General features: G+C 41.6%; 3 protein-coding genes and 1 pseudogene across 3 annotated transcripts; all 4 read right to left on the reverse strand.

Moving 5' to 3' along the window:
- Positions 1–6482: 6482 nt before the first annotated feature.
- On the reverse strand, positions 6483–9032 carry LOC143480669 (histone H3). The gene has a single exon (XM_076978457.1). The coding sequence runs from the start codon at positions 8675–8677 to the stop codon at positions 8267–8269; it is 411 nt and encodes a 136-aa protein (XP_076834572.1). The 5' UTR covers positions 8678–9032; the 3' UTR covers positions 6483–8266.
- A 238-nt stretch (positions 9033–9270) lies between these two features.
- On the reverse strand, positions 9271–9729 carry LOC143480608 (histone H2A-like). The gene has a single exon (XM_076978378.1). The coding sequence runs from the start codon at positions 9718–9720 to the stop codon at positions 9334–9336; it is 387 nt and encodes a 128-aa protein (XP_076834493.1). The 5' UTR covers positions 9721–9729; the 3' UTR covers positions 9271–9333.
- Positions 9730–10378: 649 nt separating this feature from the next.
- LOC143480600 (histone H1 pseudogene) lies at positions 10379–11595 on the reverse strand (annotated as a pseudogene).
- A 3484-nt stretch (positions 11596–15079) lies between these two features.
- Positions 15080–15505, reverse strand: LOC143480615 (histone H2B 1/2). Its single transcript, XM_076978384.1, has one exon. It carries the CDS (start codon positions 15473–15475, stop codon positions 15101–15103), a length of 375 nt encoding a protein of 124 aa, XP_076834499.1. The 5' UTR covers positions 15476–15505; the 3' UTR covers positions 15080–15100.
- Positions 15506–16214: the final 709 nt, after the last annotated feature.

A 16214-nucleotide genomic window follows, 5' to 3' on the forward strand; every position in this document is an offset into this window, starting at 1 on the left:
ATTGTGGAATTCCCTGTTGCTATAAAATAATAATAATTTGCTGTACAAGTGATGATATGTGGTGATATAATAATTTTGTAATGTTATGTATGGTTGAGTATATTGTGTATTGTTTTTGTATCTGATATTTTTCTTTAATAAAAAAAAAAGGAAGGGTGGTAAAGGTCTTGGGAAAGGAGGCGCTAAGCGTCATCGCAAGGTTCTCCGTGACAACATCCAGGGCATTACTAAACCCGCCATTCGCCGTCTGGCTCGTCGTGGCGGTGTCAAGCGTATCTCCGGTCTGATTTACGAGGAGACCCGTGGTGTGCTCAAAGTGTTCCTGGAGAACGTTATCAGGGACGCGGTTACCTACACCGAACATGCCAAGAGAAAGACCGTCACCGCTATGGATGTGGTTTATGCTCTGAAACGCCGGGGACGCACTCTGTACGGATTCGGAGGTTAAACGCTCAACTCTACACGAAACCAACGGCTCTTTTAAGAGCCACCCATATACTCATTTAAAGAGCTGTTTCATGCGTTTACTGGTAACCACAAGCGTCAATTACTTAAACGCGCACAGAGCACGTTTTGTCCGACTTTGCTTTTTGAATGTACTTTTATTAAAATTATGGAAGGGTCAATACACAATCATTGCAAGATTCATAATGTCAAACATACTATTAAAACACAGCATACACATTAAACCATTTCATTTTATAGGCTACATGAACTCTTGTTACTTGTTATTTCCCCATATAATTTCTACACAATTTATCACACACAATGTCTGACTTTGCCGTGACCTACAACAATTTTAAAATGCACGTTGTAGTCTGAATCCTAAAACATTTAAATGAATGGACATATTGAATAAATGAAGACGCTTTATGACGAAATAATGCAATAATAGCCAACGTTATGACCTAACTAGTTTAGAACCTCATCCAAAGAATTTTAGTATAATAAAATGATAAAATAGAAATTCCTTTTGTAAGCAAAACTAATCAGGAGGTTTTGAGGCTCTATTATAGTTTTTGTTTGAAAATTGAAGGCAGAAATGGCTGGGGCGGGATTAAGAGGTAAACGTTATGGCTCGTTTAAGAGCCACCCATATACTCATTTAGAGCTGTTTGATGCGTTTACTGGTAACCACAAGCGCCAATTATTTAAACGTGAGTGATCCTACACATATAACATACGCATACACTATATATATATATATATATATATATATATATATATATATATGAGTTGACTTGACTAGATATTAGATTATTAGACTCATTTTCTTCACTATAGTGAATGTAAAATTTAGTTCATTGAAAACGAGTGTTATATTGTGAGACGAAAAGTGAATGGAACAAAATAACATTCAAAAATGTCTTTACGTGGATTTAAATACATACTGTTATCTAAGGGGTGACTAACAACATCGGATGATGTTGTTTTTGAGTATTTTCAAGCTGATTTGAATCGGGTCAAAACTAACCCGCTAACACCAAAGATGTGTGCAGTTTTCTAATACAATACAAGTTAAAGATCTACACCAATCAAGGTTCTGATTCCTATATTTAAATTGAAAGTCCCCATATACTAATTTATTTAGGTTCTTTTAATGTTTTTATTTATTTATTCTGTAAAAACGATATTTAACTGTCTTCCAATTTCTACAGCTCCGAAGCTTACATTATTCCTCATTTTATACATTCACTCAATCTTTGTTACTTCTGTTATTTCCCCAGATAAACCGTACACACAATTTATCACCCAAAATGTCCGACTTTGCCGTGCACTACTACAATTTGCCACAATTTAAAATGCACGTTGTAGTCTCTGAATCCTAAAACTGTCACGTTGAGGACCCCGGCCCCTCCCTTTTGGGCGTGTGTTTACGTAGTCTACGTGCATCTTCTGCGTCTGTGGATATTCCGTGGTGATGGCTATGTCATGTGATAATCCGTCTCACCTGTGAATCGTCTCGTAATCACGTGGGGTTAATGTGGTTTGTCTATTTAATGTGCGCTCGCGCAGTGTCCTGTGCTCGTCGTTGTCTAGAGTCTACACGTTTCTGTGTAAGTGTCAGATTTTTGCGCTATTGCGCAATCTATGTGTGATTCATTAAAAGTGACGTCTCTGCAAGGATTCTGTGTCTCGTCCTTCGCTCCACCCCGATCGTCACGAGCCGACCAGAGACACCCGAACATGCCAGGATACGCCACCCGGCCTAAGAAGGCGTTGCGTCCCAGCAAAAGGCACCACCGCTCTTCCTCCTCGCCCCCGCGCCGCATAACCTCGCCCGACTCGGGAACAGCTGATGTCAGACCCTGTATGCGCCCTCCAGCTGACCTCAGCCCAGAAGGTCGAGGAGAGAGACCCTGATCTGGCAGAGATCTTCCGGCAGGGCACGGTGAGAATCTGAAGGGAGAGAAACGCTCCTCCAGCCCGCGCTCTCTCGCCTCTGAGGGTGGGCTCGTTCGTCATGGGTACTACCGAGTCCACCCCAGAGAGCGAGTTCGGAGAGGAGGACTCCGACGAGGAGCAGGAGGAGGAGGGAGAGTACCCCCCCTCGATGAATGACGCATCCACGGTGGACTATGGTGGAGAGGAGGAGGACTACCCCCCGTCTCTGGACGATACCTCCACCGTGGACTACTGTGGAGACGGAGAGGGCTACCCCCTGTCACTGGAAGACGCGTCAGGACTCGACTACGGGTCAGAGGAGGAGGAGGAGTCCGAGGAAGAGGACTACCTCCCTCCGCCCGTTGGTTCCTCTTCCGTCAAAGGAGAGGGGGAGGAGGTCGACGTTGGAGACTACCCTCCGTCGGAGCACTCGGCATACCCCGCCGATTACGGTGAGGAAGAGGAGGAAGAACGTCCGCGGTCCGTGCACTCGGATGTCTCAGAGTGCACGGACAGCGACATGTACTCCGAGGAGGAGGTCAGTCCACCCCCCTCTGAGTGTTCGGTTGGGATGGTAAAGGGAGGGTGGAGTACACCCTCCGGTCGCTCCGGAGGAGAGAACATGGACTGCTCTCGGGGTGGCAGTCCGGACAGCCCATGAGTTGGAGCCGGGGCAGCGAGGCGGAAGACATGGAGGTGGAAGAGCCCACAGCCGACTCCGGAGAGCAGTCGCGAGGCGAGAGGGACATCCCCTACGACCAGCTGGGGGGAGAGTCCGCCCGCCGCGCTGCGCCGGGCACGTCCGCCAGCCGCACTGCGTCCGGTGGAGGGACTGCAGCAAGGGCAGGAGGAGCACCGCCACCCGCAGCGCCAACTGCACCAGTAGCTCCCGACCTCTCGCCCCTCATCACTCTCCTGCTGGCGCGCAGCCTGGCGCCCATGTCGTGTGTGTGTGTTCCCGTGTTTGTCAGTCTTCCCCTTTGTGTACCAAACCCGTTTTTCCCTCTTGTGCCACTGTGTGTGAACGTGCCTGTGTGTGTGTTTGTGAATGTGCCGTTTAATGTGTTTAACGTCTTTTCCCCCGTCTTCCCAGGGAGGGTGTGCTAGGCGATTCGTGACGGACGCTTCGCCAAGGGCAGTCACCTCCCAGACGCAGGACTGAGCGCGTCGGATCCGCCCATCGTCGTGGGTTCGGGGCACTCGGTCCTGTTGGCACCCCGGGACGGGTAGTGCCCTTGGAGGGGGCGTCTGTCACGTTGAGGACCCCGGCCCCTCCCTTTTGGGCGTGTGTTTACGTAGTCTACGTGCATCGTCTGCGTCTGTGGATATTCCGTGGTGATGGCTATGTCATGTGATAATCCGTCTCACCTGTGAATCGTCTCGTAATCACGTGGGGTTAATGTGGTTTGTCTATTTAATGTGCGCTCGCGCAGTGTCCTGTGCTCGTCATTGTCTAGAGTCTACACGTTTCTGTGTAAGTGTCAGATGTTCCTCGTGCGCTATTGCGCAATCTATGTGTGATTCATTAAAAGTGACGTCTCTGCAAGGATTCTGTGTCTCGTCCTTCGCTCCACCCCGATCGTCACAAAAACACGTTTTATAAAATAAATGGAGACGCTTTATGACAAAATAATGCAATGAAACTGCATTATTGAAACTCTAATGGTAAATAATTTTATGACGCTATGACATTGTTTAACATTCTATGTCTGTTCTAATTATTTCAAGTCTTGCCATCTTATTTACTTTATTACATTACTTTGTCTATTTTAATAAATTGTCATTTTATTATTTTATTTTATTATGTATGTTTCCTTTTTTTAGGTTCTTTTAATGATTTTATTTATTTATTCTGTAAAGCACTTTGAGTATAAATGAAAGGTGCTATTCAAATAAAGATTATTATTACGTTTGTAATGATAATCAAAGTAATGACCTAGCTAGTTTGAACCTCATCCAAAGTATTTTAGTATAATAAAATGATAAGATATTCCTTGTGCAAGCAGAACTAAAGAGGAGGTTGAAGGTAGAAATGGCTGGGGCGGGAGTTAAATGTGTCCATCTGTGCAGTTAGAACAGACACACACTAGTGATTATTAGGGGGCTGTGGATCACACGTGCCCAGAGCGGTGGGCAGCCCTAGCCCAGTGCCCGGGGAGCAGTTGGGGTTAGGTGCCTTGCTCAAGGGCACCTCAGTCATGGCCTCAGGTCTGGGAATCGAACCCACGACCCTCCAGTCACAAGACCAGTTCCCTACCACCAGGCCATGACTATGTTTTCTTTTTCAGTATCTCAGCTTGAGTATATGTGCGTGTGTGTTCAAATACACCTGTATGTTGACGTGTGAGAAATAGTGTGAGAGTATATTTAATATACTACAGGTGGAGAGTTGTAACACCATGAATTCCACCGATCATGGATCAGATATGAGTCATATGATCATTCCAGTATTTACCCAATTCCTCCCTGATCCCATATGGTGAATATCAAGGATGGAAACAGGCACATGGAGATTCCATTTAGAAAAAACTGATTTCGAGGTAAGAAAGTAAATTTCTGAATCAAGACTTTATTTTTTTGTTTAGTACTTATACTATTGCAGAAAAAAACGATGTGACTTCTATTACATTAAACTTCTCAGGTAAATTTTGATGCATTTTTGCCCTGTTAATTTCAAATCACCTTGCTAATACAAGGAGTTAGCTAAAAAGTGGCAGACAGGGGTGGGGTGTGTTGTAACACAGCTTTTTAAAGTGTTATAACCATCACCTTACTAAGAAAACATTCTTGATTTTAATAATTTTACAGAATGCCTAGGCAGTGAAAAAGAAAGACTGACAGTGGTGAGCCTGCAAATGTTAAAAAAAAAAAAAACATCTTATGAGGTCACAAAGAAGGGCAAGTCAGTCAGATCAGTTGTGAAGGCACATAGTATCTGTGATATAACACACACACACACACACACACACACACACACATTGACATTGCTTATAATTTGACCTCCATGTTCTTTACACAGGTACAATGTATTAGAGTGTTCATCAGGGCCGGCGCCAGAACATATACAGTGAGGGGGCGTCAGAAAATTTCGGGGGGGGCGAACGTAAGTTGTTGAGCGGGGGGGGGTGCGAACGTAAGTTGTTGAGCGGGGGGGGGGGGGGCGTGTAACGATTGTCGAGCGGCCGAGGGGGCACCATGTAGCGATTGTTGTAAAATAAATGGGTCTTATTTTTTACATTGAGGGGGCGGGACACCTCGCCTGAGGGGGCGACGCCCCCATTCGCCCCCCCGTGGCGCCGGCCCTGGTGTTCATTAAGTATAATGAACCTATATTGTTAAATAAGTTTGTTCTATTACACTAATTTACACACACACTTGAATAAAACCAAGTGGATATGAGTTATGGTCAGTCACAGAGAGAGAGAGAGAGAGAGAGAGAGAGAGAGAGAGACATTGTTCTGGATTGTTCTTTCTTTATTTTATTTCAAAAACCTCTTTTTAAAGCATATTGCATGGTGTGGCCTCTGTTGTTGCTTGTTTTGTCTAATTGTTACAATTTACCCCAGCATGTGTTGTAACCTACCCTGGTAGTGGGGTAGATTGTAACAAAGGAACACAATGTATTCAACTCACGAGGCCAGTGCTATTTGAATTGAGTTGCCATTTGGTGCCATTTGTAGTAAACACATGTGTGTACTTTGTATAAAAGTTTGAGAACTCTAGCTTAACCCTCCTATTATGTGCATCCTTGTAAAACAGCCGTACTGTTTAGGGTCACTTTAACCCTGGTGCATGTTTAATTGTTCAAAAGATGTCTGAAACCAAAAAAATCCTAACAAACAGTGTGAATATTTAATTACTAACTACATTACTAATTATTCTATCAATATTTAGTGCAATGGTGTTCCTTACTTGTAACAGGTAATGGTTCAATTAGGATCGTTTTTCATAAAAATGAAAATTTCCATGTTCAAACTATGATACCAAACACACACAACACTCTCATACACTTATACACACACACACATACACACACACACACACACACACACACACACACACAAAAACACACAGACAAAAACACACACACACAAACACACACACACACACAAACACACACACATACACATACACACACACACACATTGACATTGCTTATTATTATTCTTTACACAGGTACATTGTATTAGAGTGTTCATTAAGCATACATATTGTTAAATAAGTTTGTTCTAGTACACTAATTTACACAAACACTCCTGAATAAAACAAGTAAATGGCCGAATAGTGCAACTTAACCAACCCAAAGGCTCTTTTAAGAGCCACCCACACTTTTCACTGAAAGGTATTTAAATCTTATGGTCCATGTACAATGAATATTTCCATCTTCTCCTTCCTGGGTACTTTAAAGGTGGGTACATGCTGAACACACCCCCATTAGCCTTGTGTTAATATGCTTAGGCTATGTGACATATATAATATATATTTGACTATAGGCTCTGCTCTAGCCTACAAGCACATCAAATCATCTTGCACACTATTATGTTGTAATGTCCATTGCCCACATTGACATGATTTCCATTTGTTACATTTCATTAGTTGTAAATTCTTTGTACAGCCCTCCATAACTTATAGAATCACAGCATATAAAATCCTTTACTCCTTATTTTTTAAATAGAACTTCAAAATGTTCTTTAGATTTTTTTTTACATAGAATGAAGAATAATAAGGCAATAATTTTAGCAGTTTTCAAACACAACATCAATTCAAAGTACAGAACACAATACAGAAGGTGAGGGGTAAACAAATGAGAAGGCCTCCCAGTATTATTCTAATGGATTTACTGTTATTGTAAGAGTTCAGCTGTCTGCTATCTTGTGGATAACTTTTCATAATTTGTTTTCTGTCATATCTTGGTTTCTCAGATTTCATGTACACATTTGCTGACATGGACACAAACAAAACATACTAACAGTGATAATATTACAAAATAATTTTCATTCTTCAAATATCATTTCATTCTTATTCTTTCTACAGAGGTTCTGTAAAACCAACTATTGCTTCTGACATCTCTGATTCAATGGGTCATTTATGAATGGTTAGGAATGTTATTGTGTTCTTCGTTTTTTGTCGTCTTCTTTCTTTATCAAAACCCAATTCACAAAACCTCTATAAACACAATATTTATTGTCCACAAAAACAAATGCTGTTCACTGTAAAAACAAAACTCTTGTTTTGCAAAAAATAATAATTATGTATTGTGCATTATATAGATCGTATTGAACCAAGGCTTCCCTGTACAGTTGCTTCATGCGAATTTTGTTGCGTATCAGGATTCGATCACTGGTGACTATGGTGAATCTACTGTATGTTGGAAATGACACCAAGGACACATCATTTTAAATTGAAGGGCTCATCTCATCCTGCTTACCAGATTTGTTGCCTACACACTTTCTCAAAAACAATTCTCCCTATAGCAATTGATCCTTTACTAAATAAATAAAAAACTCTTCCCTGAACATTTGCTATGTATCCAAGTCATTCAAATGAGCAGTAATCCTACCACTTATCAAAACGACTGAACTTGACAGGCCATTTATTTCAAAGATCTGAGAAAGTTTTAGCTTAACAACTAAGCTCATGAATACCTGATTCAGAACCAGTTAAAGGAAATCTTTCAGTGAGGGTTTAGGCCTCAACATAGCAATGCTGATCAAAATAATTCATACTAGATGTGAAAACAGCAATTTCCTGGTTTAAATCTTATTTAGCTTCAGAGAATCATTCCTCTGCTGAGTGAACTTGCTCGTTTTGCAGTGAAACAATTAGGTGGCTCTTAAAAGAGCCTTTGTGTTTTTGGGGGCTTTTACTCCGAGCGCTCAGTTTAAGCACGCTCTCCGCGAATGCGACGGGCCAGCTGGATGTCTTTGGGCATGATGGTGACTCTCTTGGCGTGGATGGCGCACAAGTTAGTGTCCTCGAACAGACCAACCAGGTATGCCTCACTAGCCTCCTGCAAGGCCATGACAGCGGAGCTCTGGAAGCGGAGATCGGTCTTGAAGTCCTGAGCGATTTCTCTCACCAGGCGCTGGAAAGGCAGCTTACGGATCAGCAGCTCAGTAGATTTCTGATAACGACGAATCTCCCTCAGAGCGACAGTACCGGGCCTGTAACGATGAGGCTTCTTCACGCCGCCAGTGGCCGGCGCGCTCTTGCGAGCAGCCTTAGTGGCGAGTTGCTTCCTCGGGGCTTTGCCACCGGTGGATTTACGGGCGGTCTGCTTGGTTCGTGCCATAGTGACAGAAGTCGACTGTTCACCAACAAGGAGGAACGAGAATAGGAACCTAGTATGGCGACGTCCTTTTTAAGCCCTAACGACGACCAGCGCTCATTGGGCGTCTTCAACACGAAGACCATCCATTGGACAATCAAGTGTGCGTCACTCTTCGACAATTGGCCCGTAGAGCGCACACATTAAAAAAACGCCTACTTTTCAGGCGGGTTCACGGCAAGACTTTGTTTGGATTTTTCTGCCCATAATGTACCATAATCAGTCTCCTTAATTCGCATACAATCTGCTTAAAAACAGACTGCAGGTATAACACTGTTATTTTATGTCTCTGGTACCATATAATCCTACATTTCTCACCTGCAAACACTGCTGGCTTTCATTAGTTGCCAGCAGCTTATGCTTACTGTCCTATATTCTGTTCATAGGAGCAACATCATGTCTGTCTTTATGCACACGTATAAATTCATATGTGCATATGCAACATTACTGAGTGATTGTGCGCATTTAAACGAAGGGTGCGAACGCTTAGACGTGAAACAGCAGCATCCAATAATGACAAGAGCGCAGACTAAAATCTGCATGAATGAAAAGTTGCACTTCATAAGTCGATGTGGGTGGCTCTTAAAAGAGCCGTTGGATTCTGAAAACAGAAGGGAAATTTACTTGGATTTAACGGTCTTCTCGGTCTTTTTGGGCAGCAAAACAGCCTGAATGTTGGGCAGCACGCCACCCTGAGCGATGGTCACTCCTCCCAACAGCTTGTTCAACTCCTCGTCGTTACGCACGGCGAGCTGCAGGTGACGAGGAATGATACGAGTCTTCTTGTTGTCGCGGGCGGCGTTGCCTGCCAACTCGAGAATCTCAGCAGTTAGATACTCCAACACGGCAGCCAAGTAGACGGGAGCACCGGCACCGACGCGCTCGGCGTAGTTACCCTTGCGCAAAAGCCTGTGTACACGGCCCACAGGAAACTGCAGTCCGGCGCGAGACGAACGAGTCTTGGCCTTGGCCCTAGCCTTACCACCGGTCTTGCCTCTGCCACTCATAATGTCAACCACAGCTCTGTGTAAGCAAAGATGAAATAATCACGCCTGCGCTAAGTGCGCTGGAGATATAAGCTAAATAAGCTGCTCTCCTATTGGCTTAAAGAAGGCATGACGAATAACCAACCCGAAGCGGTCGACATCCAAAGCCAGCCTCCATCTCTTTCCCCTGCAACACTCCATGTGGCACGTCTTTTCTTGATGTCCTTCGTATATGCATTTCAATATTGAATAAAGTTTTAGAAATCTTCTAAGCTATTCAGGGTACACGCATATGTATGACAAGGACAGGAGAGATTGGCAAATTTAAAAATATAGCATACAATAGAATATTACTGTGTACATGTCCATATGTTGAATGAGATGCAAAATGTTTTACGCGCGTTTACTCTACAAAACTCCCTCTCGTAATAACGTTTTTCTATATGTATGCACTTCAATTTAATGTAGAAATGTACTCAAGTTATTCAAGCTACGTACATGTATGACAAGGAGAGGAGAGCTGGGCAGACTAATGTATTCATAGCATACAATAAAATCTTATTATATACAATATTTCTGTGAATAATGAAATGCAACATGTTTACTATGGATACAGTAAGAAAAACAGATTTTCGTTGGACCCTAATAGATATATAAAGTTATATATATATGTTGTTTTACCGTCATATTGATATTGTAATGAGTATGGATTGCTTGAAATGCTTGTGTATTGACTTTTCATTCTCCATTTTAATAAAGTACACTTGGGCAAATAAAACATACGTATATAAAATAGAATCTTATTCTACACAGTATTTCTGTATTTAGGACGGGATGAATGTTTTAGGTTGTCATTTTTCTTCCCAATGTCCACGCACTTAATGTAGAGCAATGGATGAAACTGCACCTTAAAATCCACCAACGACACAAAATATTTAAAGTTTAAAGAAAAGCGCTCTTTAGAAAAAAAGGTGGGTGGCTCTTAAAAGAGCCTTTTGGGGAGACCAAGACATGAAAACATGCACGTTTACTTCTTCTTGGGGGCTGCTTTTTTCGCTTTTGCTGCTTTTGGCTTGGCGGTCTTGGGCTTCGCAACCTTTGCCTTCTTGGGGCTCTTGGCTGCTTTCTTCGGAGCGGCCGGCTTCTTCGCTTTCTTGGGACTCTTGGTAGCTTTGGCGGCAGCGGGCTTCTTCGCCTTCTTGGGCGACTTCTTTGCAGCGGCGGCGGGCTTCTTTGCCGCGACCTTCTTGGGCTTTTTAGCCGCGGCAGGCTTCTTAACGGGGGACTTTTTCGCCTTAGGCGCGGCTTTCTTGGCGGGCTTCTTCTTAGTTTCCGCTTGCTTGTTGATCTTAAACGAGCCAGACGCTCCGGTGCCTTTGGTCTGCACCAAAGTCCCTTTCGTCACCAGGCTCTTGATGGCGAGCTTGACGCGAGAGTTGTTCTTCTCCACGTCGTAACCGCCAGCAGCCAAAGCTTTCTTCAGCGCGGCGAGAGACACGCCGCTCCGTTCTTTGGAAGCAGAAACAGCTTTAACGATAAGCTCACCGACGCTGGGTCCCGCTTTCTTGGGTCTAGCGGCAGCTTTCTTCTTGGGCGCTTTAGCCGGCGCGGCAGCGGTTGAGGCTGGAGCCACTTCTGCCATCCTTGAATTTTCTAAGAGAAACAAACACTGAACGAACTGATCTGTGAATGTGAACCTCCCTCCTCGCGACGGACTGTGGTCTTAAAATACACATGAGGACGGTGTAGACTCAACTCGCCCGACACTGCGTGCCTGTGCTTCCGTGAGTAGATGGCACTTGTGTTTTCTCACGACAAATCTCGACCTAAATATGCATCCAAACACTATTTGCAGTGCATCAAAAAACGCGAATGGCAAGAGAAGGCTCTCTCGTTTATTTGCGTGCCAGGGAAGCCCATGCAGTTCCGGGTCGTTTTGCACAACTGCCACAAAAACGCAACCTGCGACTGTCGCACCTAAGAAGACATGCTGTGTTTTGTGTGATGTGTGGGGTGAAATTGACAGAAATGAAGGAGTAGGTCTAACAGCTCATAGTGTGTGCTATGAAGGAGAGTCTGAGTAAAGGCATGGAGGTGTTTTGAACGTGGCAATGGTGTGTTTATTAGTAAAAAAAATCCCTTGTGTAGGTGTGACTAAAACACAAGCATGGGGTGCAGGAGGCCGTGGCCATATGTACAAATACTATGAGATAATAGTGGTGGTCTCAAGAATCAGGAAAAATTAAACTTATGAACAGGTATGTTTAAAAAAATAAGAGTAAGAACTAATGGAAAAGTAAATGTTTATCTGTCAAAGGTGTAAACTTGTGGAACAGTTGTGACAAGGACATAAAAATCTGCAGTTCACTTGTCAAATTTGAAAAACATGCTTAAAAATAAGGTAATAGATACTTATAATAAAGATAAATAATTTTATATATGTATAACTTGATATTGATTTTTAATAGTAATGTATGATTGTTCTGTAGATGAGCAAAGTTTATTATTAATAACATAATTGGAAAAATATATATTTGATTAAAAAGGGTAGTCAATATAAGTTAATGCTTCAAACTATACATTTTTCGGTTATCATTATTTTCACCATTATAACCATTATTATTTATTAAATATTATTATTTTACTTTCGTTTTGTTTCTTTTTTATGTAAATGTATGTATACATATGTGTTTATATATATGTTTATATGTATATGTACATGTTTCTCTAAAATCCGAAATAAACTGTAAACTCTAGTCAGTTTATTCTCTTTCCAGCCTACCAGTTCTTTAAAATCCCAGTAGCACTTCCAGTGTCATATGTCTATGTATGTCAGACAAGTAGGCGTGTTTCTACTCCAAGGACTCTCTGAACTGTTTTCTCCCCACTGGTTTTTTTATGATGGTGCAAAATCCTTAAATTTATCAGAAGCCTAAATGACAGACAGAAAATTGTTTTCTTCAATTTGTCTGTATGTTTCCTTTTGTATTTTGTAGTGTTATTACAATTGCTGTTGTGTTTGAAAAGTGCTATTCATATTTATAGTATGTATTATTATAAATACATATATTTCCTAAAATTTACTAGATGTAAATTACAAATAATTCCACATGCATTTCAAAGGCTTCAGTCAAAACACCATTAACATTAACCTGTACCTTTGATTTGGCATAACATTTTTATCATTAACCAGTGCTTCTGGTACTCTAAATTACTCCATAACCTTTCATATATGTTCCTTTTGCACAAGACCAAAACCTTTCGTTTGGTCCAAGCCCACAATAAAGTAGTTTTTCTCTTCTCCTTCACACAACAGATGCTTTAATGTACACAAGTTATCCCTCATATGATGACCCCTAATTGCACACGTCTGTTCCTTGCCAATTATATTGGGTAATATTATTGCAAACCTGTTTACAATTCTGTATTACCACTCCCAGAATGTGGACATATGTGGGCAAAGAATATTAATTATTATAATTATATATAATAGGGGAAGACTGGGTTTGCTTGTAACACTTTTTGCTTCTGAACCTTTATCTCACTGAATTCTTGAGCTAGACTTCTCAAACTTTTATACAAAGTACACACATTTGTTTACTACAAATGGCACCAATTCAAAACTCAATTCAAATATCACAATAGACAAAAGATGCAACAACAGAGGCCACACCATGCAATATGCTTCAAAAAGAGGTTTTTGAAATAAAATAATGAAAGAACAATCTAGAACAATGTCTCTCTCTCTGTGACTGACCATAACTCATATCCACTTTCTGTTTTGTTTGAGTGTGTGTAAATTAGTGTACTAGAACAAACTTATTCAAAAATATGTATATACCTGTGTAAAGAACATGAATGTCAAATAATAAACAATGTCAATGTGTGTGTGTGTTATATGGCAGATACCATGTGCCTTCGCAACTGATCTGACTGACTTGCCCTTCTTTGTGACCTCATCAGATGCTTTAAGAAAAAACATTTGTCTTTCATGTCAGTCTTTCTTTTACACTGCCTAGGCATTCTGTAAAATTATTAAATTCAATAATGTTTTCTTAGTTAGTAAGGTGTAAGGTGTATGTAAGGTGATGGTTGTAACACTTTTAAAAGCTGTTACAACCCACCCCACCCCTGTCAGCCATTGTTTAGCTAGCTGTTTTAGCAAGGTGATTTGAACTTAACAGGGCAAAATGCATCACAATTTACCTACTACAATTAATGTAATAGTTCAATGTAATATAATTCTTATATTATTGCAGATAAACCTTAAGTACTAAACTAAAAATTCTTTACTCTTTCACCTCATTTTTTTCTCTATGGAATCTGCATGTGTCTGTTTCCATCCTTGATATTCACCATGTGTGATCAGGGAGTAATTGGGTAAATACCGGAATGATCATATGACTCATATCTGATCCATGATCGGTGGAATTGATGGTGTTACAACTCTCCCCATGTGACAACAATACCCGGTCTCTCCATACAGTATATTATATTCTCCTTTCTCACACGTCAACATGCAGGTGTCTTGACCCTCCATCATCCAGGACACATGGGAGACAAGCATCCAGACTTTTCTCTGTCCTGGCTCCAAGGTGGTGGAATGAACTTCCCTTGTGTGTCCGAACATCGGAGTCACTTGCTGTCTTCAGACGCTGACTGAAGACCCACCTCTTTCAAGTGCACTTTGCATAATTATGCTTCGTCTATTGTGCTTTCATGTCTCTTTCCTCAGGTGTTTGTTACAGGTATTGTTTACTGTCTTTTTCCTCAGGTGATGTGTATGTTCTAGTGCTGTCAATTCCAGGTGCCGCGATTAAAAGTCCTGACCAGGATTTTGCTCAAGCTTGCTAGATTTTCTAATTAGCAATCCAGGTAAAATTAGTGGAATCAATACAATCCAGGAAGCCAGAGCAAAATCCTGGTGAGGACTTTTAATCGCGGCACCTGGAATTGACAGCACTAGTATGTTCAGATATAATTGTTAGGTATCATTTGACTTTCGTCTAGTGGTTTTTCCAGCTTAGAGTACCTTGTGTTCAGGACTATCTATTCTACCTTGGAGATTCCAAGCAACTACGTAGCACTTTTGTAAGTCGCTCTGGATAAGAGCGTCTGCTAAATGCCATAAATGTAAATGTAACACGCGCACACACACACACACACAAGCTGAGATGCTGAAAAAGAAAACGTACAGCAGTGGATACAAAGTTGTACAGATCATATACATTATAGAACACAACATAAAATACATTCTAGGCTGCCCAACAAAGCACAGCACAGAAATGGCTTTAATCTAATTATTGTGCAAACACATTCCTAAGGGAAAAACTCTTTGGGTGAAAGTGTGGGTGGCTCTTAAAAGAGCCTTTGGGTTGGTTAAGTCGCACTATTCGGCCATTTACTTGGAGCTGGTGTACTTGGTGACGGCCTTTGTGCCCTCAGACACGGCGTGTTTGGCCAGTTCACCGGGAAGCAGCAGGCGCACGGCGGTCTGGATCTCCCTGGAGGTGATGGTAGAGCGCTTGTTGTAGTGGGCGAGACGAGAAGCCTCACCAGCGATGCGCTCGAAAATGTCATTGACGAAAGAATTCATGATTCCCATCGCCTTGGAAGAGATACCGGTGTCGGGGTGGACCTGCTTCAGGACTTTGTACACGTAGATAGCGTAGCTCTCCTTCCTGGTCTTTCTGCGCTTCTTGCCTCCTTTACTGGCCGTCTTGGTCACGGCTTTCTTAGATCCCTTCTTCGGGGCGGACTTTGCTGGCTCAGGCATGATGCTCGGAGATGAGTGAAACACCGTTGAATGAACAACAACTCTCCAGCACCTCCTACATTAAGAGTTTGGTATTCTAATTAGGTCACGCCCTCCCTCCACGCTCATGACTAAGCATCATTGGTCAAAAACAAGCCCTCCTCTGACAGGACCTCCTATCGTGGCTCCGCCACCCCACTGTGCCGTAGCGTTTACCTCTTAATCCCGCCCAGCCATTTCTGCCTTCAACTTTCAAACGAAAACTATGATAGAGCCTCAAAATCTGTTTAGTTCTGCTTGCGCAAGGAATTTCTAGCTTATCATTTTATTATACTAAAATTCTTTGGATGTGGTTCTAAACTAGCTAGGTCATAACTTTGATTATCATTACAAAAAAAATCTTTATTTGTATAGTATCTTTCATAGATACATGAAACTCAAAGTGCTTTACAAAATAAATAAAAAACATTTAAAAAAACCTAAAGAAAAAACAGGAATCAAACATAATAAAATAATATAATAAAATGACAATTTATTAAAATAGACAGAGTAATGTAATAAAGTAAATAAGACGACTTAAAATAATTAGAACAGACATAGAATGGTAAATAATGTCATAACGTAATAAAATTATTTACCATTAGAGCTTCAATAATGCAGTTTTATTGCATTATTTCGTCATAAAGCGTCTCCATTCATTCATTCAATATGTCCATTTATTTAAATGTTTTAGGATTCAGAAACTACAACGTGCATTTTA

This window comes from Brachyhypopomus gauderio, chromosome 17 (assembly GCF_052324685.1).
Source record: "Brachyhypopomus gauderio isolate BG-103 chromosome 17, BGAUD_0.2, whole genome shotgun sequence".
Lineage (NCBI taxonomy): Eukaryota > Metazoa > Chordata > Actinopteri > Gymnotiformes > Hypopomidae > Brachyhypopomus > Brachyhypopomus gauderio.